Below are 24,621 nucleotides of genomic sequence, written 5' to 3'. Positions count from 1 at the left end.
AAAAAGTATTGTGGCTAATTTAAAGGTATGGTCTAATGATGTTTATTATTAGCCTGATAATTATTATGGTAGTATTATCTAACCTGTTATTATAATCAATAAAAGACACAGACATCTGATAGATTCTTAAAATAGTCGTATCTTATGTGGGGCAAGGCAGATACCTTTTCCTCCCAGGCTGCCTCCTACCCATAATTCCATAATTAGTTGCTTATTCTCTCATCTGGACCACTTCCTTCATTCGTGCTGGCCATGCTTTTTTCTCTCCACCTAACCCAAGGCAGCTCTCCCCTTCCTTCCTCCTCCTCTTCCTGTTTCTCCTGTGATCCTTCTGTCCCCAGGGCCCTCGAACCTTAGCCAAGACTACCTCCTTCTGCCCAGCCCAGGGATAGGCCTTTAATCAGCCAATTAGGATAATTGGCTATACTCATCACGTACAGGAGATAATTCATAACAATGCCCATGGCAGGGCGGTAACCAGATCTCAAGGCCCTGGAATCAGCACCTGAAACATTTCTTTCATCGTTTCTTCTCGTCTTTTATTTATGTCTATGTTCTTGTGCCTGTGTGTGTGTGCGTGTGTGTGAGTGACTGCCTTGGAACGCCAGAAGAAGCCGATGGAATCTGCAGTTACAGGCAGCTATGAGCCTCCTGAGGATGTGGGTGGTAAAAACCAAGCCTGGGTCCTCTGCAAGAGCAGCAAGGACTCTTTCCTTCTGAGCTTGCTCTGTGGACCTCGAAGGCATTTCTTAATATAACATTTTCCCCAGGATTTGAGAGGCAGAGGCAGGAGAATCAGGAGTTCAGAGTCATCCTCTGCTACATGACAAGCTGAGGCCAGCCAGGGCGATTGTGAGACCCTGTGATAAAACAAACAAACAACAAAAACAGTGTTTACTTTTGTTGAACCTGTTATCATCAGCACCGAAGGTTAAGCTGGGCTACACAACTTCCAGGCCAGCCAGGGCTACCGAGTGAGCCTTTGTTAACAGAACAACACAACAGCAAAACAAAATTACAGGTGTTGGGGGCTCCTTGCACGTCGTCAGACTTGGAGTGGGGCAGGTGGGCATGAATAGGGAGCGCTGGCCTGGCGCTCTGACCATCCAGGGGCTGAAGTCCAGAGTCTGGCAGATGGAGAAACGCTTGGGCCCTGGGGCCCTCCCCACCTCTTTGATCCGGGGGGTGTCCTTGCCCTTTGAACCCTGCAAATAGGGGCTGGCGCACTGGCCGGGTTGGACTCCTCAATAGGCGGCATGCTGCGGCTGCTGACATCCAGGTGTGGCCGGGGCCCAGGGTCCAGGGTGGTCACGTGGCGTCCCTCTGTGGGGCTCTTCTGTCCTGGGCGCCCCGGGATCCGGCAGGGCTCAGATGCCTCAGACGCCCCGAGTCAGCCGTCTCCCAGCTCTGAGTCACTGCTGCAGCCGGTGGGCATCTGCTCCATGATGCGCCTGCCCCTGCAGTCCTCCGCCGAGGGGCTGGACGCTGCGTTCATCGGTGTGCCTCTGGACACTGGGACTTCCAACCGGCCCGGGGCGAGGTAAGGCCGAAGCACCTGGGCTGGGGACACGTGGCTGAGCTTAGCAACCGGAAGTGAAGCGAGCACATGGGCTTGCAACTTTTTCTCCAGGACGCTTTGGGGTCAGGGAGGGCCTTGGAGAAACTGATTTCCCTCCTCCCACAACAAGCAATGCCAAGGACTTAACCCAGGGTTAGGAGGCCAGTGTCGATATCTCAGGGTCGTCAGTGCTCAAGAACGGGTTCAGTTTACTCCTGCAACCTCAGAAAGCCAAGGCAGCTCGGGAAAGTCAGCTGCATTAGCAAGCCAGGAGAGTTTCTAGAAACCCCAGCCTTGCTGGGATGGTAGGCATGCGCACACTCCAAGTCCCATCCCAGGGACCACTGGTTTGAGAACAGGGGTTGGTTGTCTCTCTCCCAAATCTCTAGCTATCAAAGTCAAAGAGACATAGGATCTCTTTTCTTAATTAGAAAGCACCAGGAGTTTCTGCTTTGGCTCATTACATCTGACTGTATTGGTCTGAATTTTAAAAGCTGTCATTTATTAAATGTCAATGAACCCAGGACATTTTGCAAACATGACCTCATTTAATTCTGCAACCTTACCATGAAATAAATAACAGCATCATTATTTTAAAGAGCAGGAAACAGAAACTCAAGTTGGTTTTTTTTTTTGTTGTTGTTGTTTTGTCTTTCTGAGACAGAATTTCTCTGTGTAACCTTGGCTGTCCTGGATTCACTTGGTAGACCAGGCCACTTGGACTTCCAGAGATCCACCTGCTTCTGCCTCCCTGAGTGCTGGGATCACAGGTGTGCGCCACCGTGCCTGGCCTTTCATGTATTTATTTTATGTGTACACATGTTTTTGCCGGTATGTATGTGCGTACCCCACATCTCTGCTTGGTGCTGAGTAGTCAGAAGGGACAGGGTTATATACTGTTGGATCCCCTGAGAACTGGAGCAATTGTGAGCTGCCGAGTGGGTGCTGGAAATCCAGGCAGTGCCCCAAAGAGACAAGGAGCCATCTCTCCAGCCCCTTTAAAAAAATGTTTTATTCAGATGTGTGCCCATGTGCTTGCACATGGGTTGGAGGCTGGAGGACAGCTCACTGAGTCATCTTGTAGATCACTGTCCACCATGTTTGAGATGGGCTCTCTCACTGGCCTTGAATTCACAGAGTAGGCTACTGTGGTGACCACAGAGCCCTTACTGACCCTCTGGTCATGGGATTCCAAATGGGGGCCTCCACACCTGACAGTTGTATATGGGTTCTAGGAATCGAACCTGGATCCTTCCCCTTACTCGGCAAGGGCTCAAACTGATGGAGCTATCCTTGTACTAATAGAAAAAAAAAATTAAATCACCGTCAGAGACCATCACAGCAGTAGAAAAATAATGAACTGAGTGTGATCAGAATATGGTCAGCCTGCTCTGGTCCTACATGCTGGTAATCCCAGCACTCAGGAGGCTGTGGCAGGAGGATTGAGCTTTTGGGGTGATCTTGGGCTACGCAGTGAGTTTGGGCCAGCTTGGGCAACATGGCAAGACCCAGTCATACAGACAATGAAAAAACAAAACAAAAACCAACTTAAAAAAAAAAAAAGACTCAGATATGCATAGATGCATGGTTCTTGGCGGGTCTGTTTTATACCCAGGGCCGCTATCTGGTAACATCTAGACATACTTTTGCGGATTGGGGGAAGAGATGCTCCTGACTGCTAGTGGTTCCAGACTGAAAAGGCAATCCCACCAAGAGTTGAGAGAGAAGCAGCATTAGGCACAGAGAACCTTCTGAGCTCTGCAGCAGTTGACTCTTCTGATTCTGATTCTTCTCCAGATTTGGACCCCATCGCATCCGGGAGGAATCGGTGATGCTGGGGACTGTCAACCCCAGCACGGGAGCCCTCCCCTTCCAGTCCCTCAGGGTTGCAGACCTAGGCAACGTGAACGTCAATCTTTACAACCTCCGGGACAGCTGCCGGCTAATTCGAGAGGCCTATCAGAACGTCGTAGCAACTGGCTGCATTCCTCTGACCTTGGGTAATGGCTGCCGGCAAGGGCAAGGGCAAGTGTAGCCTTTTCATGGCGCTGGGGGAGGGTGGTTATTCAATAGAGGCCCATGAGCAGCTGTTTCTCCGGGGGAAGCTACTGTGGAGATGGACACAGAAGGAAAATGAACTACAAATTCACTTGTTTTAATCCCAGGGAGAGGATATTTGACATTTTGGTTGGCTTGGCATGGGCTCTACATAGTAATGTTATGCCCAAGTCTCATGGACCCCAAAAGCCACCAAGGAGCTGATTCCGATGCAAACACAATAGGGTCTTTTTATTACAAGCTGGAGCTGGAGGGCCCACACCATCACTGACAGTGGTTCTGGAGTTTAGAGCCCTGAGCTGGGGAGGAGGGTTTTTATTGGGTTACAGGGAGGACTGGGAAATTACATTTTATCAATTACACAATTGGGTGACATTTAGCAAGGGCAAGGTTGTTACAAAGTGATTGTGGCTCACTAACATTGAGCAATCTATCTATAGACCTCAGGAATGTTAGGTATTTCTGTGCTTGAAAGTTCTAACTAGAGGTCAGTGGGCTGCCCAGCACAGATGCCCCACTCTGAGATAAGATACCTTCCCATTCTTGTGGTTACTTCCAGGCTATTCCTTGGGTAGGGAATCTTCTTCCTGGAATTGGTGACTTTTGGGGTGGGGGATCAGGCCTGGTTCTCTCAGTAAGACCCTGTCTCAGGACAACAGAACAAAACAACAGTAACAACAAACAGGACTGGTTACCTAGGGCAAGGCCAGTGAGTCATTTGTCTTGGGGCAGAAAAACAATCAACAGTCAAGATTAATAAACCAGGATAAGTAACCTAGTCCCTGCTTTTGCTTCAAGCCCCAGTTTGACTCAGAGAATCATTGTTACTAGTTCTGTTGTTCATCCAAGAATTTCTTTTTACATTGATTTCCACCCCTCCAAATTACTATTTTACAGTAGTATTGATCTTAGTTAAGCAAGTTGTAGTTTTGTTTTTTTTTTTTTGCTTCTTTCAAATGTTGTCTCTCTTCATGTATGTCACCCACCTCCCTCACCGTCTTCCCGGCCCTCAATCTCAGACCTGGAGAAGGCTATCCACAGAGGCTCAGTTGTAGCTTCTCATCTTTACAAACACAAAATGTTTTTAGTAAGTCTTTGGTTTGTTCCTCACTTTTTTTCTTACATTTGTTTATTTAGTGTATGTCCATACACACACATGTGTCGCGGTACACATACAGAGGTCAGAGTATAAATTTTTGGAGTTGTCTCCTTCCACCGCGTAGGTCCTGCAGCTCAAACACAGGTCACCACGCTTGGCAGCGAGTGCCTTTACCTGCTGAGCCATCTTGTACGCCCTCCAGAGGGCATACTGGACTGCTCAGGATTTGTATCAATCTATAGAGCTGTGGTCTGCTCTTCCTCTCTACTTCTTTGGTTCACAAATAAAAACAATGTGAGTGGGACTTTTTTTTTTTTTTTACATGGTTTTTCTGAGACAGGGTTTCTCTGAGTAGCCTAGGCTGTCCTGGACTTGCTTAGTAGATCAGGCTGGCCTGGAACTCACAGAGATCCACCTGCCTCTGCCTCCCTGAGTGCTGGGATTACAGTCTTGCACCATTGCCATTGCTCCTGGCTGGACTATTATTATTATTATTATTATTATTATTATTAATTTTTGTTAATTTTTTGTCAATTTGGATAGCCTAGTTACCAGATGTGGCAGCACTGGGGAGGGAGGCTTCAGTTTTTGACATCTCAACCCAGCTCTCACAAGCTGCCTCAGGGTCCATGATGCTAGGTGCTTGTCTTCATCTGTCAACAGGTAGAGTGACAATGCCTATCTCATTGCATTGTGGGCAGGGTGTGTACTTTTATTGTTGCTTCAATAAAACTCAGCTATTGTTACTATCAATAACTATCAATATCCACTTTTGCCCTGAGCCTGTCCTGCTCAATTGGGTAACCTGCGATCTTACTTATTCCTGAGACTAAGGCAGGGAGACCACAAGTTCAAAGCCAGTCTGGACTTTAGAATGGGTTCAAGGCTAGCCTGGGCAACTTAGTTAAGACCCTGTCACAGATTTTAAAAAGTGAGAAAGAGAGGGAGGGAGGAAGAGAGAGAGAGTGTATTTGTACCATCAAACAATGCCATACCTCCACACCTAGATATGTGCAAGCAACACTAAATGTATAGACTGATGACGTGACTGCTCTGCGGTATGTTTAAGGGGAAGGTGAGAGGAAACATGCGGAGACATCTGGAAGAGTCCAGAGCAGTGATAAAAAGACTGAACGTGACCTGCAGAAAGAAGGGGAAACAGAGAGAGTGAAAGCGGGAGACCAGGAGAGGAAGACAAAGAAAGTGGGCAAAAGAGGAGTATAGCCAAAGAAATAGCAGGGTTGTAAGGAGAGTAGTAGCTGCAGGGAGGGAAGCCGATGCGCCGGAAAGGTTTAGGGGAGGGGAGGATGGAGGAGGTGATCTGGGAGGTTAGCGTGGACTCTGATGTGTGTAACAGGTACCTGTGGTGCTGAGGGGGCTGGAGGCCAGCATGTGCTTTGGTATGATAACAGCACCACAGAGGGCTGTTCTTCCTCCTGCCAGCGAGAAGGGAAGTGGCTCCTCTTGGTATCGGGGAACCAGGCTTCACAAGTTCCTGAAGAAATTTGGCTTTTGTCTAACTGCCAGAATTTGGGGAAATGGAGTTTCCTTTGGATTTGACACTAAACTTGGTGAGATAAAAAAAAATAAAATAAAATAAAAAAGGAAAAAAAAGACACAAAGCTAGGAGAAGGGTGTGTTGGAAAGGCGGGTTGCAGACGGTGTGGGAGGGTCTAGAGAGAAGGGAGTGAGAGGTAAATATGATCCACACACTCTGTACAAGGCTGAAGAGACAGTTCTGTGGTTAAGAGGACTTGAGTTCAGTTCTCAGTACACACATCAGCCAGTCCTCAAAATTATATATTTTTATTTATTTACCTTTATTTTATGTTCATTGCTGTTTTGCCTCTGAGGGTGTCAGATCTTCGAGTTACAGACAGTTACGAACTGCTGTGTGGGTGCAGGGATTTGAACTCAGGTCCTCTGGAAGAGCAGTCAGTGCCCTTCACCACTGAGCCATCTCTCCAGCCCCCTCAAAATTATTTCTTTTCTTTCTTTTTTTTGGGGGGGGCGCTGGTAGGGTTTCGAGACAGGGTTTCTCTGTGTAGCCTTGGCCATCCTAGACTGGATTTGTAGACAAGGCTGGCCTCAAACTCACAGACATATGCCTGCCTCTGCCTCCCGAGTGCTGGGATTACAGGCGTGCACCGCCATGCCTAGCTCAAAATTATTTCTTAAAAAAGATGAGCTTAAGCCAGCATGGTGGTACACATCTTTACTCCTATCACTCGGAAGACTGAGGTGGGTAGACCTACCTCAGGGGCCAATGTGGGCTAGTCTGTTTCGGGACAGCCAAGGCTGTGCAGAGAAACAAACAAACAAATGATGAGATTAGAGTGATGGTGAACTTGCCTGGCACATGTGGACCCCGAGTTCAGTCTCCAGTTCAAAAGTTAGTAAGTCAGTAAGATCCAACACCCCCTTCTGACCTCTGAGGGCATGAGGCACAAAAGAGGGACAGAGACATACATGCAGGCAAAGCACTCATACACATGAAGACAAAAATGAATCTTTATAAAAAGTTAAACTTTTTGAGCCACAGAGACGACTCCTGTGTAACAGTGCAAGCTGTGCAAGCCTGATGGCCTGGACTTGATCCCTGGAACCTGCTGTAGCAGGGAACTGACAGTCCACACACAGGCCATCAGCCACACACATTATATGCTCACACGAACAAAAACTAAAACAAATGGAACTGGAATGCAGGCTCCTCAGCGACGGTATCAGGTGATGCAGGTACAGGCCGTTCACAGCCTCTCAGGAGGATGTGTAGGATAGGGCTGTTTTGTAGAACAACTCCTGAGCCTCCATTCATGTAATTTCCCCCTCTGTGTCCAAGTGTGGGTATGCGCATCTGACCAGTGCCAGGTTCCCGGGAAGGCCAGAGGCGTTGGTTCACCTGGCGTTGGAGTTCTACCATGGTCTGTGAGCAGCCTGACATGAGCGTGCAGTTCCAGAGCGTGCCGGAGAGGTTGGCAGCGTTGAGAACTTGAGGACTGTTGCACGCGACCGTCCTGCTCACGTTTGTTGACACGTGTGCCCTTTCCTCTCTGCAGGCGGAGACCACACCATCACATACCCCATACTGCAGGCGGTGGCAAAGGAGTAAGTCTCAGGGCTGCAGCATTCCGGAGCTAAGGCCCGTGTGACAGCGAGTGACCACCGTGGGCTCGGGTTACGGAGGGGTTATTGGAAGTTCCCCACTGAGCTGTTCCTGTGGCTCAGAACTGAGGCTGGGCGCCAGGTGGTCCTGTCAGTCATCAGCCTGGCGCCCTTTCCCTTGGCCTGGATCCGCTGTGCTGCACACACTCTGCCTTTCCAGTTGGCCTCTGAGTTAGGACACGAGTCCCTAGTGAGACATGCAACCTCGGTCCCTTCTGTTTGCATTATCTTTGCAAGTCAAATACAAACATTGACGGGGGAGGCTCCTCCTCCCTTCCCCCATAGACTCTATCCTTGCCCAGGCAACAAAAACTAGATTTTTCAGAAGGTGCAAGTCTACATGGATTGATCAGCTTTACCCAGTTTAGTTAGAGGAAGGGAGAGGGTGGAAGTGGTAGGTGAGAGTTTCAATTTTGGGGGGATCAGGTGGGTAGTAGCATCCTGACCGGGGGTGGGTGGGGTCCATCCTGTCTCAAGCTGCTGCGCTAGCCTCCCACTCCTGTGGACTGTCTGGCAGGGTTGACTGAGAGAGGGGCAGGGTCAGAACATCCTGTTGCTGCCTTAGCTGGTGCCTCTGAGCGGTTCAGCCTTTCCTGAGTTCTGTCCTGTGGCATTGTCCCTCTCTCGGACATCCTGGGTGGCAGGCCAGTCGTGTCTGCTTCTGCCTGGTCTCCTCCTAAGTGCCGAGTGAGCTGAGCCCAGAGAACAGATGCAAGGCAGGCAGCTGATGCCGGGACCCTTGACCTCTGAGCTGCGGTTTTGTCTTCAGGCATGGCCCCGTGGGTCTAGTCCACGTAGGTGCCCACACCAACACAACTGACAGAGCTCTGGAGGAGAAGGTCTACCATCGCACAGCTTTCCGCCGAAGCGTGGACGACGGACTGCTGGACTGTAAGCGAGTCGTGCAGATCGGCATCCGGGGCTCTGCCAGGACCTTGGATTCCTACAGATACAGTCGGAGCCAGGTGACAGGCTGGACGCCCCCCCCCCCCCGTCTCACTCCCCTAAAATGTCCTCTCCATTGAGAGGGACTCAAAAGTTCAGAAAGTGGAGCTGGGTTAGATGTGGCAGCCCCGGTCTGTAATCCCAATCTTCAAGAATTCAATATCACTCTCAGCTTCATATTGAATTCCAGGCAAGCCTGGGCTACATGAGACCTTGTCCCCATTTTGGGGACAAAACCAAAAATGGGCTGGCATGATGGTTCATGGAGTAAAGGGGCTTGCCATTATGTTTGATGACCTGGGTTCGATCCCCATCACCCAGACAACTCTGGAAGTTTGGCCTCTGACCGCCACACATGAACCATGACTTGTGCAGGCCTGTGCTGCATGCTCTCTCTCTCTCTTCTTCTCTCTCTGTCTCTGTCTCTCTGACACACACACACACACACACACACACACACACACACACACACACACTACATCTTATTCTGTAGCCCAGGCTTGCATGAAACTCATTTTGATCCTTCTACCTTAGCTTCCTGAGTTGCTGGAATTACAGGAGTGAGCCACTGTGCCTGGGAGACATTAACAAGGCAGAGCAGGCTATTGTCATGCAGCAGAGTGAAGCAGTAAGCAAGCCCTGGGGGCCGCTGGCTTAGAAGATACCAGGCGTGAACCTGAGTGTAGGCCCTTCCTAACGTTGACTGTAGCACCCAGCAGACGGAAGGCTCTGATCTGAACTTGGTGCAAGGCTTCCACATGAACACCCCAGACCCTTTCTGTCTTTGGGACAGGGTCTCATGAGGTAGCCCCGACTGTCCTCCAACTCTCAATGTAGACCAGGTTGACCTCAAACTGGCAGAGTTCCACTTGCCTCTGCCTCTGAGTGATGCCACCACATCTGGTCCTTAATTTTGCTTTGTTTTAAATGACATCCATTTATTTCCTGTGTGTGAGTGCTACAGCATGAGTGCAGAGGTCTAGAAGCTTAAGTGACAAGTTCCTCATACTTGGTTTTAGCTAAGCTCCTTTCTGATCTCAACACTCAGGTCAGCTTTGACCTTGCTTCATAAGTTCATCAGTAGCTCAGGGAAGGGGCTCCCCTTGTGGAAGATGAGGTCAGATGTGATATGAGCATGTAAAGGTAAGCGTGGAGTCAGCGATGATCTCCAGCTCCTTGCCTTTCCCATGCTCAGGGCTTCCGTGTGGTTCTGGCTGAAGACTGTTGGATGAAGTCACTGGTGCCCCTGATGGCAGAGATCAGGCAGCAGATGGGAGGCAGGCCTCTTTATATCAGCTTTGGCATAGATGCCTTGGATCCTGCCTATGCCCCGGGAACAGGGACACCAGAAATCGCTGGGCTTACCCCTAGTCAGGTAAGTGGGCTTAGCCGTGGATTCCTGGAGTGCGTATTTTTTTACTTATGTGTCTCCCACCCCGTCCCTCTGTGTGTATGTGTGAGTCTGTGTGTGTGTGTGGGGGGTACATCTGTGTGTATAATTTCCCAGATCTCCCTGGAGCTGGATTTAAGGTGTCTGGAAGCCACCTAATGTGGGTGCTGGGAACCCACGTTAGGGTTCTTTGTAAAAGTGACAAGTGCTCTTAATCGCTGAGCCATCTTCACAGTCCTGAGGGCTGTATTCTTTTTTTGCTAAACTTAAATAAGTATTAAATAAATATTTAATGTAGATGAGGGCTCTATCTGCATGTATACCTGCATTCCAGAAAAGAGCATCAGATCACATTATAGATAGTTGTGAGCCACTATGTGGTTGCTAGGAATTGAACTCAGGACCCCTAGCAGGGTAGCCAGTGATCTTAACTGCTGAGCCATCTCTCTAGTTCCCTCTTTTTTTTTTTTTTCCCCCCACAAGACAGGTGTAGGTCTTTCTTGGTGTAGGTCTGGCTGTCCTGGAACTCACTCTGTAGACCAGGATGACCTCCATCTTACAGCGGTGCTCCTGCCTCTGCCTCCCGAGGTGCTGGTTTTAAAGGCATGCCTGGCTTGGAGGGTGTATTCTTAACGCTCCAGTTTCCTGAGCTCTGTAGAGTTCAGGCTTGGGATAGTTTTTTTGGACAGGGTCTCACTGTGTAGTTCAGGCTTGCCGTGAGTTATATAACCCACGGTGGCCTCTACCTTGTCTTCTGAGTGCTGCGACTATGCACTTTCACCACCAGGGCAGGACTTTAAAGACAGCACCTGGATGTCTCCAGCCTGAGGGCTGCATGTCACATTTGGTTAAGGACAGCTGTGGGTACTGCCCAACACAAAATTGTAAACTTCATTAAAACATTAAGAGATTAAAACAAACAAACAACTGGATTGTGTGGTTCAGGAGCATGAAATTCATAGACCATAATGTCATTCCACAATGTCATGAGGTTGGGCAGGCCTGACTATGTCCTCAGGGCTGATTGTGGTTCTGGGGACTGAGTGGAGAGGCACTCTTTGAGCAAAGGTAGGCATTAAACCCAGGCCTCATAAACGCTAAAGTGTTCTACTTCAGGACTATGGTACCATCCTGAGAGCTCTAAGAGTCCTCTTCCTCCTCCTTCTCCTCCTTCTTCCTTTCTTCTTCATCCTTCCTTTTTATTTTTATTTTTCCTCCACCCCTTCTTCCTCTTTTTGGTTTTTCAAGACAGAGTTTCTCTGGGTAGCCCTGGCTGTCCTGGAACTTGCTCTGTAGATCAGAATGGCCTTGAACTCAGAGATCTACCTGCCTCTATCTTCCCAAGGCTGAAATTAAAAGTGTGCACCACCACCGCCTGGCCGTTTATTATTCTTTCTGCCTCTAGTTCACTTGCGGTCAACTCATGGGGATCATTTTGTAATGTCCCCGTTTAGGAACGCTGAGCTTTGGCTGAGGGGGTAACTCAGTGGTAGCACATGTTTAGCATGAACAAAGTCCTAAGGGCCATTCCCGGCTACAAAACAAAACACAACACACTCAGCTGCTGGTGGGTAAATCTGTACAGTACACACATGGAGACTACCCACCCAGGTGGCAGCAGCGTTTCATGGTCACGCCTGATGAGCCCTACAGAGATCTACAAGCCTTTTTCCAAATTCCACGACCGTGTCCTTGGAGCCAGGGTAGGACGGCAGGTCATCCACCATGTAGGTAAAGGAGGGTGCTCATACCTGTCTCTCTCACAGACACTCTCTGTCCTATCGGAAGCATTTCTGGAGCAATCCTAAGCCCCATGCTTTTCTTGTGCAGGATGGAAACTTCTTTGGACCAGGCAACTGCCTCTGTGCCTGTCGCCCCGCCCCACCCCTGGGGCCATATCCATCTACTTGTGCTTACCTTGTCTCCATCCCTTAGCCTGTGTCTTTGCCTAGAATGCTCTTGGGGTCATCTCTTTCGCCAGGCCCTTGAACTGTCTGTACCCCATGCTGTTTCCTAAAGATTGCTGTCTCGAGGCTCTTGACACATGACATTGCCTGGCTTGCGTGACCCCACATCACACTCTGAGAGGGACTGTGTGTTGTGAGTTGTCCCTGGGAGGCCCACCAGTGTGGCTATAGCCAGCACGTGTCTAGGTCAAGGACGGGTACCCGTGCCTCTGTTGGTTGCTTTTCATTGGAAGTGGCTGTCACTTTCCTTCTGACAGGCTCTGGAGATCATCCGGGGCTGTCAAGGCCTGAATGTGGTGGGCTGTGACCTTGTGGAGGTTTCCCCGCCATATGACCTCTCCGGTGAGTAACAAGGAAGAATGATCTACAGGTAGCTGCCGGTTTACATCAGATTCACCTCTCTCCAGGCTCATCTTGGGAATCACGTGGATAATGTCCAGCAGCGAAGAAGCCTGTTACCACAGACCTGACAAGCAGGAGCTAATGAACCTGAACAAAGCCCCTGGGAGGTGCCAGGTGTTACTAGTGAAAAGAGAAAGCCAGCAGCCTGCTGTTTAGTGACAGGGTGGCTCAGGGGCATCCCCCTTTGATATTTCATTGAAAAGTGAATTTGAAAAGCACGTCTTATGTGAAGTGGGACATTGCTACAGCTGATACATGGATGGGCAAAGCACATTGCCATCCTGTAATTTTAATTGTGGAATAATAATAATAATAATAATAAATAATAATAATAAAGCTTCCAGTTAGGTCTGTTGGCCTGAGGGTGGGCCATGAGCAGCACCTGCCATCAGCAAAGGTGGTCCCTCAGAATTCTCATTCTGTCTCAGAATGATGCCTGGTGGCAGCTAAAGATGGGCTCATAGGCAGATGGCACCCCGAGTTCAGAAGCCGGGAATCTAAAGGAACCTGGGAAGGCCAGAAGGCTACAGTTCATGGAGAGTGGGAGGCATGTACCATCTTCATAGCATTTCTCTTCCTCCTTCCTAGGCAACACGGCCCTCCTAGCAGCCAACCTGCTGTTTGAGATGCTGTGTGCTCTCCCCAAAGTCACAACTGCCTGAATCTGTGTTCTTGAGGACAAAACAGACGGTGTCATGAGGAAGCCTCAAGGACTTGTGAGCAAGCAATGCAAGTACCAAGGAAAACTTTCTGAGAAATGTCACTTCTGGCTGCAAGTAAGGACAACTCAGAATGTTACCCAAACAGCTCTCGCCTCTTTCCTTTCTAACATTAAAACATTTATTTAATTTTGTGTGCCTGAGTGCATATACGTGTACCACATGTGTGGAGTTCAGAAGAGGGTGTAGGAGCCCCTGGTAACGGAGTTACAGATAGCTGTGAGCCAACAGCAGGTACTGGGAACCAAACCTGAGTCCTCTGGACTAGAAGTGCTCTTAACTGATGAGCCATCACCCTCTTGCAATTTCTTTTTCTTTTGAGACACGGTTTCTCTGTATATCCTTGGCTGTCCTGGAACTTGTAGACCAGGCTGGCCTTGAACTCAGAGATGCATCTGTTTCTGTCTCCTGCATGCTGGGATTAAAGGATACATTACCCCACCAAGATTCACATCTATCTCTAAGCAGAGATGTTGACCTGAGAAATTCAACAGCCTCTGGTCTGATGGTGCACCCTGGCATCTGTAGTCCTCACACTTAGGAGGCTGAAGCAGGAGGATTACCATAAGTTTGAGGCTAACTAGTGCTATATAGCAAGGATACAAGGCTGTCTCAGAAAACCAAAGCCTGTCCCCCAGCCCATCTATATTGCTTTAATTTTGTTTCCTTTGATGGAAAAAGGTGGCGGATGCAGGGGAAGGAGATGACAGGGTTGCACAGCAGGAGACAAAATGAAAAAGGCCTGTGAACCGACACTGTACAAGCACTCCATCTCTACAGCATCTGGCTCAGAGCGTACCTCCCCAGAGGAGAGCAGGGCAGCATCTGGTTTTAGGCTGTCCCGAATACACGAGAGGGAAGCAAGCAGCATGCAGAACCTAGTAAAGACACTTGCCTGGGAGCTCAGTGTGGTGGATCCCACCTGCTACCCGAGCACCTGAGAAGCCGAGACAAGGGGAATTCATGGGAGTCTGAGGCTAACCTGGTCTAAAAGTTAGACCAAATCACTGCCTTTCACTTTAAATGCTAGGGTTGAAGATTAAACCAGGTGATGTCAGTTGTGCCAAGAGAACCTCCCAATCCTCTCTGCACAACTCAGTTTTGCAGTATCTGCCCTTTAGGCTGACACCCCCCAATGGCTCCGTCCCTCAAGCCTGCCATGAGTGTAGACTGACATCCCCAATGGCTTTTGTGCTGACACCCCTCAATGGCCTCTGCCCCCAAGCCTGCTGTGACTGCAGGCTGACACCCTCAATGGCCTCTGCCCCAAAGCCTGCTGTGACTGCAGGCTGACACCCTCAATGGCCTCTGCCCCAAAGCCTGCTGTGACTGCAGGCTGACACCTTCCAGTGGCCTCCACCCCCGAAGCCCGCATGACTGAAAGCATGACATAAAATTCTAACAGTGTCCATAGGGAAGTCATCTTGCAAGACCAGAGGTGCCCCAGAGCCATCACACATTAAAATAGTTTATTTGTTTCCAGTCCATAATATTTTTAAAACAAAACATTAATTTTAGTGCCTGTTCACAATACAAAAATAAAACAAAAAACCCCAAACCAAATAAAACTGAAAAGTAAAAACATAAAACATAAAAGACACAATTTGTCAAATAAGTTACTTGTTCTTAATAGTATCAAAAGTGCAAAATATTCACCTTCCTCTCAGATCTGTCTTCCGGGGGCAGCCATGTTCTCTAACACATAACAGGCAGATTCAGTATGGCTACGCTGCCTTTGTTTTCCAGGGTGAGGCCAGAATCGTGGACATGAACTGTATTTCATCTGCATCCTCTACTTCAACTATTTACTTGCTTATTTTGTGGTGCTAGGGTCGAAGAACACAGGGCCTCACTTGTGCTACACGCCCCTTGCAACAACATTTGACAGATTCTACCTAATTTGCCCCCCCCCCCCCCGCCATCACTGGGGGTCAACCCAAGGGCCTCGCACATGCTAGGCAAATGCTTTACCACTGAACTACAGCCCCAGAAGGAGTTCTGCTTTGAAACAAAACAAAACCAGAGACAGAGGCTGAGTGCTTGCTTCCAGTCCCTAGCCCAGGCAAAGCAGATGGGTCAGATCTATTTTTTTTTTTTTTTTAAAACACAGGAAAACACACATTGATGGTGGCTGCAAATGAATTACATAAAAGGCTGTGAATGAGGAGACTAACCCACCTGAAAACAAGCAAATTGTTTTGGGTGCTGGCAGGTGACAGGGAGAGCAGCTTCCTGCAATGTCTCTGGCAGCCCATCACCTCTGCAGTTGGTCCTGAGTGGCAGGAAGAGAGCACCCCAGACAGACTACTTTCACCTCAGCTCCTGAAAATGACTCAGAGGCTGCCTTGAGCAGACACCAACCCCTCTCCTCACAGGGCAGTATCTGAACTGAAATCGGGTCCTGTGAGATTACGTTCATTAGGATGGGAAACCTTGGCATCTGGCTGAGCACAGAAATAGCTCATCTTTGACACAGAAAATAAACAACTCATGGAAACAATATTCAGGAAGAAAGGCTGTGACTATCAAAGGTAGACGTGGGGTACACCCCTGTAATCCTAGTACTTGGGAGGCTGAGGCAGGAGGACCTTCAGCTGGAGGCCATCCTGGGCTAGGCTACGTAGTGAGACCCTGTTCTCAAAGCAAGTAAGCAAGGAGGCCAAAGTTCCCTGGTATCCTTGGTGGATACCCGCCTTCATCCCCATCAGCCCTTCCAGGAGCCGTGTCAATCCCTCCACCACTCCCTCCGCCACTCCTAATGAAGGGCCCTGATCTTCTTGGTACAGTTTTGAGAAAAGAACAAACATCTGGGGAGTTTTTGGTTTTCAGAAATTACATGTCAAGGAATTTTATGAGTTCCAGATATGTAAAGACAAAAATCTATCAGTGAGTTAAAACATACTCATAAGAGGAGCCCGGCCATAAAAATATAAGGAAAAAATACATGTGTATGTATGATAACAGGGATGGAACTCAGGCTTCGCACATGCTGGGCAAGTGTTCTACCCCAGCTCACCCTCAGCTCCAGAAATGCATGTTGAGGACTGGGCACTGAGGAGCCAAGGCTGCCTTGACCCTTGCTAGCTGGGCCAGGTGCACGAGCAGCAGCACGGAGAGTTAGTGGTTCTTCTAGAGGGTCAGATGGAAGAATGAAGCCTGGCAGTGATTTATTTTTTTTTTTAATAAAGCTAAAGACTCTATGAAAACTACAGAGTTCCTGGGCTCAAATAATTTATCACTTACCACTGGAGCTCCAAGTTTAAAGTAGTCAGGATCCGAGGTACTTGGTTCAAAGCAATTACAATTGGAGAATACTAACTGAGTGAATGTCCGGTCCCTGATTTGTGCCCTTCACTTTACAAGAGGGCACTTGCTTGACAGTAGAACACACCGCGCGTGACAGTTGTCCAAACTCCCCTCGAGGTTTGGCCCTAAAAACAAAGGGTATGCCCCGAAGTGGGCAAGCATGATCCAGCCCTGAGCCCGAGGGGTGTGGAGCCAGGCAAGCTGGAGCTGATGGGTCTGATCTGGCAGCAGGAAGCAGCAATAAGGGAAGGAGGAAACAATTAAGCAGAGACGCTAAAATGCAGGCCAGAAGAAAGAAGCTATTGCCTGCTGCACAGGAATCCAGACAAGTCTCAGCTCAGTCACAAGAGACGACTTGAAGATTCAGCACTTTGGGGATAACAATGTTCAAAATGCAATTGTCAGAGAGGTCAGGTTTCTTGGTTTGAAGACACGCCTGGCATTTTACTTGCGAGCGACGCAGGAAAGGCTCCTGCACCTGGCTCTTGGCAGACAGAGTAAGTGCTGCCATCTTACATCTACTGGCTCTATAGCAGCTTATCTACACTCAGAACAGGATCACAGGTTATGGCTCCTAGTATCAAACTCTAAATCCAGAGGCAGAAAAGCATCTGGAAACAGGTCAGCGGCTCAGACACTGCAGTGCTTCTGGCTGGGCACACTGCCCTGGCTGTGGTGGTGCTTAAATGGACTGTAATGAGGGGACAGGGATAGCAACCAAGGGGTGCTCACGAAGGATCACAGGGCTGGGCAACTCCAGTCAGTGCTCAACCTTTCCTTCTGCTGGGGAAGACCGCATGTCAACGCTGCACCCTCACCTCTGCTCACCCCTTTTCTTTCAAATCTGTGGCTGGCCAACTGTTGTGGGGGATACCCCCAAAATGTCTTAATGCTTGCTCCCAGAAGCATGGTCACATGTAAAATTGCAAAGAACTAGGCCTCTTTTGAAGATGCAGGACCTAGAAGCTTGATGGGCTGTCCTGTGTTGAGAGCATGTGCCGTGGCAGAAGCTCCCAGAGGCCAGGCCAGGAGCCTGCTGCAGGGGGCGGGGGTGGGGTGAGTGGCCCACCCTGAATGACAGGTTCATGAGGATCCTGAGATTTGTCCAGGCACGGCTCAGGGTCAAGCCCTGGGTTTCTCCAACATAAGGACAGAGTGGTGTGAGCATGTTACAGGGACAGCAAAGAAGAGGGGGTGAGCAGTCTCTGTTAAATAGTGAGGCATTCATACAGGGATGAGAAAACCCAAAGGGAAAGATTTTCATCTAGGGATCAAACCTGCGGTGTTTTGCTCCTAGGTGACAAAGGAAAGATCTTCTAGCCATTGCTCTAGAAGAGAAATCTAAAATCTAGACTCTTCTGAAAATCCCTGTTCCTGGGGCACGTTAAAAACCTGAAGAGTCCATGTCTCAGTCTAGCTCAGGCCACGATGGGATGTAGAACCTCTGCAAGGAACCTTCCAGCAGGCGCTCCATCCACAAGGACAACTTGCTCAGCTTGCCCTTGAGGGGCTTGGGCCCGAGGCCTAGGGGAGGCTTCCCTCGGGAGAAGTCAGGGTCACAGGAGCCCACAGCCTCTTCCTCCACTGTCTTCTGGGGCTTGAAGAGGCAGAAGTACTTCTTGTGGCCGTTCAGGGCCAGCACGTAGCCGGTGTAGTCCCGTTCCATAAAGTGCTTGTCGTACTGGTTTGGGATCGGGGCCGCGTCCTGAGCAAACTCCAGCAAGTACTCGAGCCACTCCCGGTGTTTGTCCAGACTCAGGAAGGAGAAGTGGAGGCTGCTGCTCCTGCGAGAAGAGCAGACGAGGGCTCAGGAAGGTCTGGGAGTTTAGCTGCAGGTCATCGAGGGAGTCAGCACCCGAGGCAGGTGACTAGCTTGTGCTCAGGAAAGGATTCTGAGGAGCTGGGGGTGGGATGGGGTACGCACTCTTCTGTGCAGAAGCAGCAGCACTTGAAAGCGACTGGAGAGTGGGGAGGAGGGAAGTGCTGAGCCTGTAATCCTAGCACTTGGAAGGCAGAGGCAGGAGGTTTGTTCTGAGTTTGAGAGCACCTAGGAGCCAGGTTTGGTGGTGCATGCCTTTAATCCCAGCACGTGGGAAGCAGAGACATGTGGATCTCTGTGAGGTCAAGGCTAGCCTGGTCTACAAATTGAGATCCAGGACAGCCAGGACTACACACTGAGAAATCCTGTCTCAAAAGCAAAAACAAAAACAAAAACCTAAAAACCAACCAACCAACCAACCAACCAACCAACCAAAAGAAGAGCATCCAGTGCTATCCAGAAAGTACAAGATCAAGCCAGGCATGCTGGCACCTTCCTTTAATCCCAGCACTCAGGAGGCAGAGGCAGGTGAGTTTGAGGCCAACCTGGTCTACAGCATGAGTTCCAAACAGCCAGAACTATGCAGAGAGAACCTGTCCCAAAACATCTAAATACACACACACAGACAGACAGACACATACATACATACATACATACATACCAAACAAAAGTCAAGAGATGCAGATGCCTGGCTGGGAAGGGTATAAAGTATTGCTCATCTAGTGGGAGTGTCTAGCCGTCTTCCAGTCTCTTATCCCAAGTGAAGAAGCTTTTCTCTTCTTTTTTAGATACACACCACAACCCCACACCTCCTTCCCCCCTCATTTGCACCTACACACACATACACACAACCCTGCTTACCCGGTGAATGTGTAGACTTCCAGAGCAAATTTCTGCAGCAGGCTTGTCTTGGTGGAATTAGACAGGATGAGGACCACATTCATGTGGCCTGGCCTCAGGCGTACCAAGTTGCTGGTATATGTCACATTTGTGAGTTCAGTTACCTCCACAAAGCCTTTTTTAGGAATCTTGCTGTGGAGAAACATGGAGTTTAGTTCAGGACGGGGGAGAGGAAACCAGAGGAAGCCACTAATGGTAGCCCATGCCTGTAATCCTAGGAGCTGGGAAGCAGAAGCAGGAGGATGAGAAGCTTGAGGTAAGCCTCAACTGTGTAATGAATCGGAGGACAGCCTGGGCTAGGACAGTAAACAAACATGCCAACTTCCTCTTAACCCCAACAAAACAAACAAAACCAGTGAAGCAAGATGCCTCCTGGCTAGACCCCATCTGCCACTCAACATGGGTTGCAACCTTCTGGCTGTAGGGTGGCTCTGGCCCACAGCAGCCCTTCTCTTGCTGCTTTTCATCCATTGCAAAAACAGCTGCAGATGTGAACCAAGGAGGCTGTGAATTCTCAGTGTATTGCTAACTCAGACTGGTCCCTTGCTGGAGACATTAGCAGTTATGAGTCATGGGGACAGGCTACCCCAGCTTCTGGCTCATTTACCACCTCCCTTGTGCTTTCTCCTTTCTCCCCCTGCTTTCATTACTGAAGCTGGGATCGCAAATCTGAAACCACAGAGCACTCATCAGTTCTGTACCTCCATGTGCAGAGGTCTGAGTGAACCCCAGTCAGCAGTGACTTCCCTTTATTCAAGTGGGAAGGGACCAGAGAAACCACTCAGTTAACTGAGTGTGCACTGATCTTCCACAGGCCCTGGCACCTGGGTCCAGATGTTCACAAGTCTGAACTCCAGCTCTAGGGGCATCTGATTCTTTCTAGCCTCTGAGGGTACAAACCTATATACACATACACAATTTAAAAATAACAGTTAAAAAAAAAAACAACAACAACTCAGAATGCCTGGGAATAGAAGCACTTTGCAGTTTTGGATTCTTCCCCCCTCCCATTTTATAAGATGTGCAAACATTCAATTGAGATATAGCCATCAAAACATGGCATTTATGTCTGTTCATGTACTTCAGCCTGAAGGTGACTTCACACATACATACTCTGGGTGCATGTGCCCTGTGACTGACTCACCGGATGAAGTACACACTTTTTTTTTTTTTTTTTTTTTCTGAGATGAGGTCTCAATATGTAGTCCTGGAACTCTATAAAACTCACAGGGATCTGCCTGCCTCTGCCTCTCAAGAACTGAGATTAAAAGTATGTGCCACCACGACTCGCTGTTACAGAACACTTTGCATGTGGCCTTACGTTGCTGGCCATGGCTTCACACTCAGGATAGTTTAGAGCTGGGGGCTAGGATGTTGCTCAGTGCGAGCTCTTATCTAGCACGTGGGAGGCCCAGGTTTGATCCCTAGCACTGCAACTCCTCCACTCCCCAGCCAACAGAGTTTAGAGCCAGGTGAGGGGAGGCCTTTCTGCGCTGTGCATCCCACAATGCTCTGAGGCTGAGGGCAGGTGTGTGGTGTGGAGAAGAACCTGCTGTTTTCCTTGGCGAAGCTTGGCTCAGTCTTCCCAGCCTTCTCAGGGACTTCTTCTTTATCTGGAGGGTGTGATTCTCGTTCCTCATTGGAGTCACTACAGAATGGAAAGAGAAGTTGCTTTTCTTTTCTTTCTTTTTTTTAATGGCCATGGCATATTGGGGCTCCTATTGATACTCCCTAGGCTTACCTGAAAGCCTGGACAATGACAGTGCCAAAGAGGATGAAGAGGGCTGAGAAGATGAGGGACAGTAGGGGCATCATCTCCCTCCTGCAAGCAAAGGCAGATATTAGCCCCACATCTGCTGGGCTTGGAATTTCCTCCCTCTGTCTCAGCAGGAAAAAGTCCTACACCAAAAGCCTTCCACACCAAGAAACATGATCACAAGACAGGCTGTTATTGAGGTGGGGGAGATTGTTTCCTCAGTGTCCAAGTCACAGGCACTGCATGCTGGAGGGCGGCTTTAGGCTATGTCTCATATCTTCTGCAGAAGGAGATGAAGGACTGAAGTTGGACACATGAAAGGACTCTCTGACACCAAGGTATCTATCGGTAGCTACAGGGTCTGTGGAATGCTCTTGATTGAACTGACTCTCCTGAGGCCAGAATGATCAGTTGTGGCCCAGAGAGAACAGGGAGTGTCACAGTCGGATTCAACTGTCAAGTGGACACAAACTAGTCACCTGGAAAGGAGAGTTGCCTCCATCAGACTGGCCTGTGGGGCACTTTCTTGATTACCAATCCATATGGGAGGGCCTAGCCCACTACGGGAAGTCCCACTCTGGGCAGGCAGGGCTGGGAAATGTAGGAATGGCAGCTGAGCAAGCCAGTAAGCAGCTCTCCTCTGTGGTCTCTGCTTCAGCTCCTACCTTGGCCTCTAAGCCAAAATAAGCCTTTTCCTCCTCAGGTTTGTTTTGGTCATGGATGGATATGTTTGTGCATGTACACACTGGACTATATGTGTCAGGACCTGTGCTGAACAGAAGACACACCATGAAGAAGGGACCAGGGCCAGCTCTGCTCACGGGAAAGCCAGCAAGAAGTGCCAGTCAGCAAATGGTAAAAAGCAAAGCAAAGAAAAAGGGAGCCAGTCACTGGGCCCCTGTGAACTCTCTGCTCCCAGCAGCTTATGCTCATTGACATCCTAGAGTGGCTCTAATAGGGAAAAAGGAACCCCACAGGGCCATACCAGTTACTGTGAAGCAAGCTCTCCCAGAAGTCTGAGAGGGAGTCAGAAACAGAGTAGAACCACCGGAGGAAAAATACCTGTCAGAGAGGAAACAGGCAGTGCGTCAGGACTGAGCCCAGCGGGAGGCCCCCACACTTCCCACCAGGGCGCCTCTGTGATCCCTGCTTGCTCCTCCCCATGGCCCATCCTTCCCCACCCTGATGCTCACCGGGGCAAGTTCATCAGTGAGGTCAGGGAGCACAGCTTCTGAGGACAGAAATGCTGGATCTTTCCGCAGCTGCTCAAGGTAACTCAAAAGGATGAACTTATCACTTTCACTGCCAGTCCAGGGATCTTCCAGGGATTTAAACACCACCCTCCCTGCTGTGTTTCGCCTCTCCAAGATGGACACCTGGGAGAAAAAGAGAAAAATCATTAGGAGTCTCAAAAGCAGCAGGACAGAATGACACCAGTAATCACAGCCCCCAAAGGCTGAGGTAGGAGAATCAAGAGCTTGAGCCCAACCTGGACTTACACAGCTGGATCTCGTACATAAAAAGGTAAGCTGCAACTACCTGTGCTTTTTTTCAGGGAAGATGGGCAAAATGGCTTCATGAGGTTAGCAATTAGGCTAAAACACAAATATTGATGTATCTATGATATTTGTGGGAGGTCCTGAGATCTTTCTGGAAAAAGGGATCATTACTATCTGAACTCGCTGTGTCGCTGTGAGAACGACCCTGAACTTGTCTCCATCTCGCCAGCATCCCTGCCAGGTAGGGAGCTCAGGGCCTTGTGCATGTCAGACAAGCAGTCCACCAACTTAACCTCATCCTCGGCCCAGGAGCTGGCTGTAAAAGGGACTTTTTTTTTTTTTTTAAGAGATTTATTTTATTATCAATATAGTGTTCTGCCTGCATATACAACTGCCAGAAAAGGGCACCAGATCTCATCATAGGGGGTTATGAGTCACCATGTGGTTGCTGGGAATTGAACTCAGGACCTCTGGAAAAGCAGCCAGTGCTCTTAACCTCTGAGCCATCTCTCCAGCCCCATAAAAGGGACTTTTATTTGACCGTTTCAGTTGTTGTCTTGGAGGCTTACTGCCTCTGTATGCTAACCTAGCCTAGTCCTGGAAGCTTCTAGCCTCCATACATTTTACCCTAGACCTAGAACATTTTCAGCCTCTGAGACTTATTGCTAAATAAGCTCACCCTTTCTTGTCCTTTCTGAGCTCTGGGCTGGCTGGTTCAACTCAGCTATTCTGGCTCAAACTCCTCTCCTAGCTAACTTATTCAATCTGGCTTTTTCTTTCAGCCTCTGAATTGTCTGCTTGGCCTCAAACTAAATCCAGCAATCCTTTCTAAAAGTCTGGCTCCATGTCTTTTGACTTATTCTGCCTTCAACCTCTCTCTGCAACCCGTCTCTCTAATACTGTCCAGGTAAAACTGTCTCTTCTCTCTCTCTCTCTCTCTGCATTGCCCCTTAGTAGCTTCCCTTTCCTCTTTTTTTCCGTGAAGTTGGGCATATCCTAGTCTGTCAAATCTTTCTCTGATTCTTCAGTTTTTCTGCCACTCAATTAGACATCACTTTCAAACATGGGTGCTTCCTTCTACAAAGTAACTTCACCTTCATTGTTTGGGATGAAAGGCGTGTACCATCATGCCTTTCTTTACCTGATACTTGCTCTGTACCAGGCTGGCCTTGCAGTCAGATCTGCTTGCCTCTGCCTCCTGGATTAAAGGAGTGTTTTCCAGCTGGATCTAGAAGGTATTTGGATGTGATCTCTTGCCAGAGCAGCCATGTTTTGAATTAAATTCTTCTTTAACTAGTTTTGTTTGAGATAATGTCTCATGTTACCTAGGTTGGCCTTAAACAACGAGGCTCAAGAGATCCTCAAACCTTGGCCTTCCTAGAACAATAATTTCATTAATTTTTGCTTCTTAAAATTTTTTTTATTCATGGGCCAGGCATGGTGGTGTACACCTTTAAAATCAGCACTCAGGAGGCCGAGGCAGGTGGCTCTCTGTGAGTTGGAGGCCAGCCTGGTCTACAGAGTGAGTCCAGGATAGCCAGGGCTCTGTTTCCAACCAGGTCTAAGATTCCAACCAGGTCTAAGAGCGTTCCTGATGTCTGGACGCCATACTCAGCACTCCCAAGACAGGAGGAATGGGAATGGGGGTTGGGGTCCTTGGCTCACCCCTGACTTCCCTTCAAAGGCCTCAATGTCCGGTAGCAAGGTGCTGGCAAACTCCTGCTGCCGGTTGATGTAGACATGCACGAACCGCACTGTGTCCTGGGTGTTTGCCAGTGCAAAGGACAGGAAGGCGTCAAAGGGTTTGCTCAGCTTGCTAGCCTCAGCTGTCAGTAAAACCACGCAATACCTGCACACAAACAAGAAAGGAGGTCCTAAAACCAATCCCGGGGCCTGGCCAGGGCTGGCGACGGCTGTTAAGGGAGAGAGACACACCTGCAGGATGGAGGCCTGTCTACCAGGAAGCTTTTAGAGGCCCCTGTCCAGATCTCCTGTCTCAGGGAGGAGTGTTAGGACTTATCTTAGGGCAGAGGCAACCGAA

The 24,621-nt window shown here is 49.1% G+C and overlaps 2 protein-coding genes across 2 annotated transcripts in view; one reads left to right on the top strand and one right to left on the bottom strand.

Annotated features, from left to right (window-relative positions):
* The first annotated feature begins 1,100 nt into the window (after window positions 1-1,100).
* Window positions 1,101-13,429, top strand: Agmat (agmatinase). The gene is made up of 7 exons (XM_021630888.2): window positions 1,101-1,540; window positions 3,356-3,558; window positions 7,772-7,820; window positions 8,647-8,842; window positions 10,018-10,197; window positions 12,437-12,521; window positions 13,170-13,429. Exons 1-7 carry the CDS (start codon window positions 1,257-1,259, stop codon window positions 13,241-13,243), a joined length of 1,071 nt encoding a protein of 356 aa, XP_021486563.1. The 5' UTR covers window positions 1,101-1,256; the 3' UTR covers window positions 13,244-13,429.
* Window positions 13,430-14,750: 1,321 nt separating this feature from the next.
* Window positions 14,751-24,621, bottom strand: part of Dnajc16 (DnaJ heat shock protein family (Hsp40) member C16) — a 32,038-nt gene continuing 22,167 nt past the window's right edge. Inside the window, exons 9-15 of the mRNA XM_021630899.2 lie at window positions 24,246-24,429; window positions 22,275-22,457; window positions 22,067-22,143; window positions 21,067-21,147; window positions 20,875-20,973; window positions 19,287-19,457; window positions 14,751-18,390 (exon numbers count right to left, since the gene is read on the bottom strand). Coding sequence (XP_021486574.1) covers window positions 18,015-18,390; window positions 19,287-19,457; window positions 20,875-20,973; window positions 21,067-21,147; window positions 22,067-22,143; window positions 22,275-22,457; window positions 24,246-24,429 — 1,171 coding nt within the window. The 3' untranslated portion in view covers window positions 14,751-18,014. The remainder of the gene's footprint in view (window positions 18,391-19,286; window positions 19,458-20,874; window positions 20,974-21,066; window positions 21,148-22,066; window positions 22,144-22,274; window positions 22,458-24,245; window positions 24,430-24,621) is intronic.

The sequence above is a fragment of the Meriones unguiculatus genome, chromosome 3 (assembly GCF_030254825.1).
Source record: "Meriones unguiculatus strain TT.TT164.6M chromosome 3, Bangor_MerUng_6.1, whole genome shotgun sequence".
NCBI lineage: Eukaryota > Metazoa > Chordata > Mammalia > Rodentia > Muridae > Meriones > Meriones unguiculatus.
This window is presented reverse-complemented; position numbering and strand designations above follow the sequence as displayed.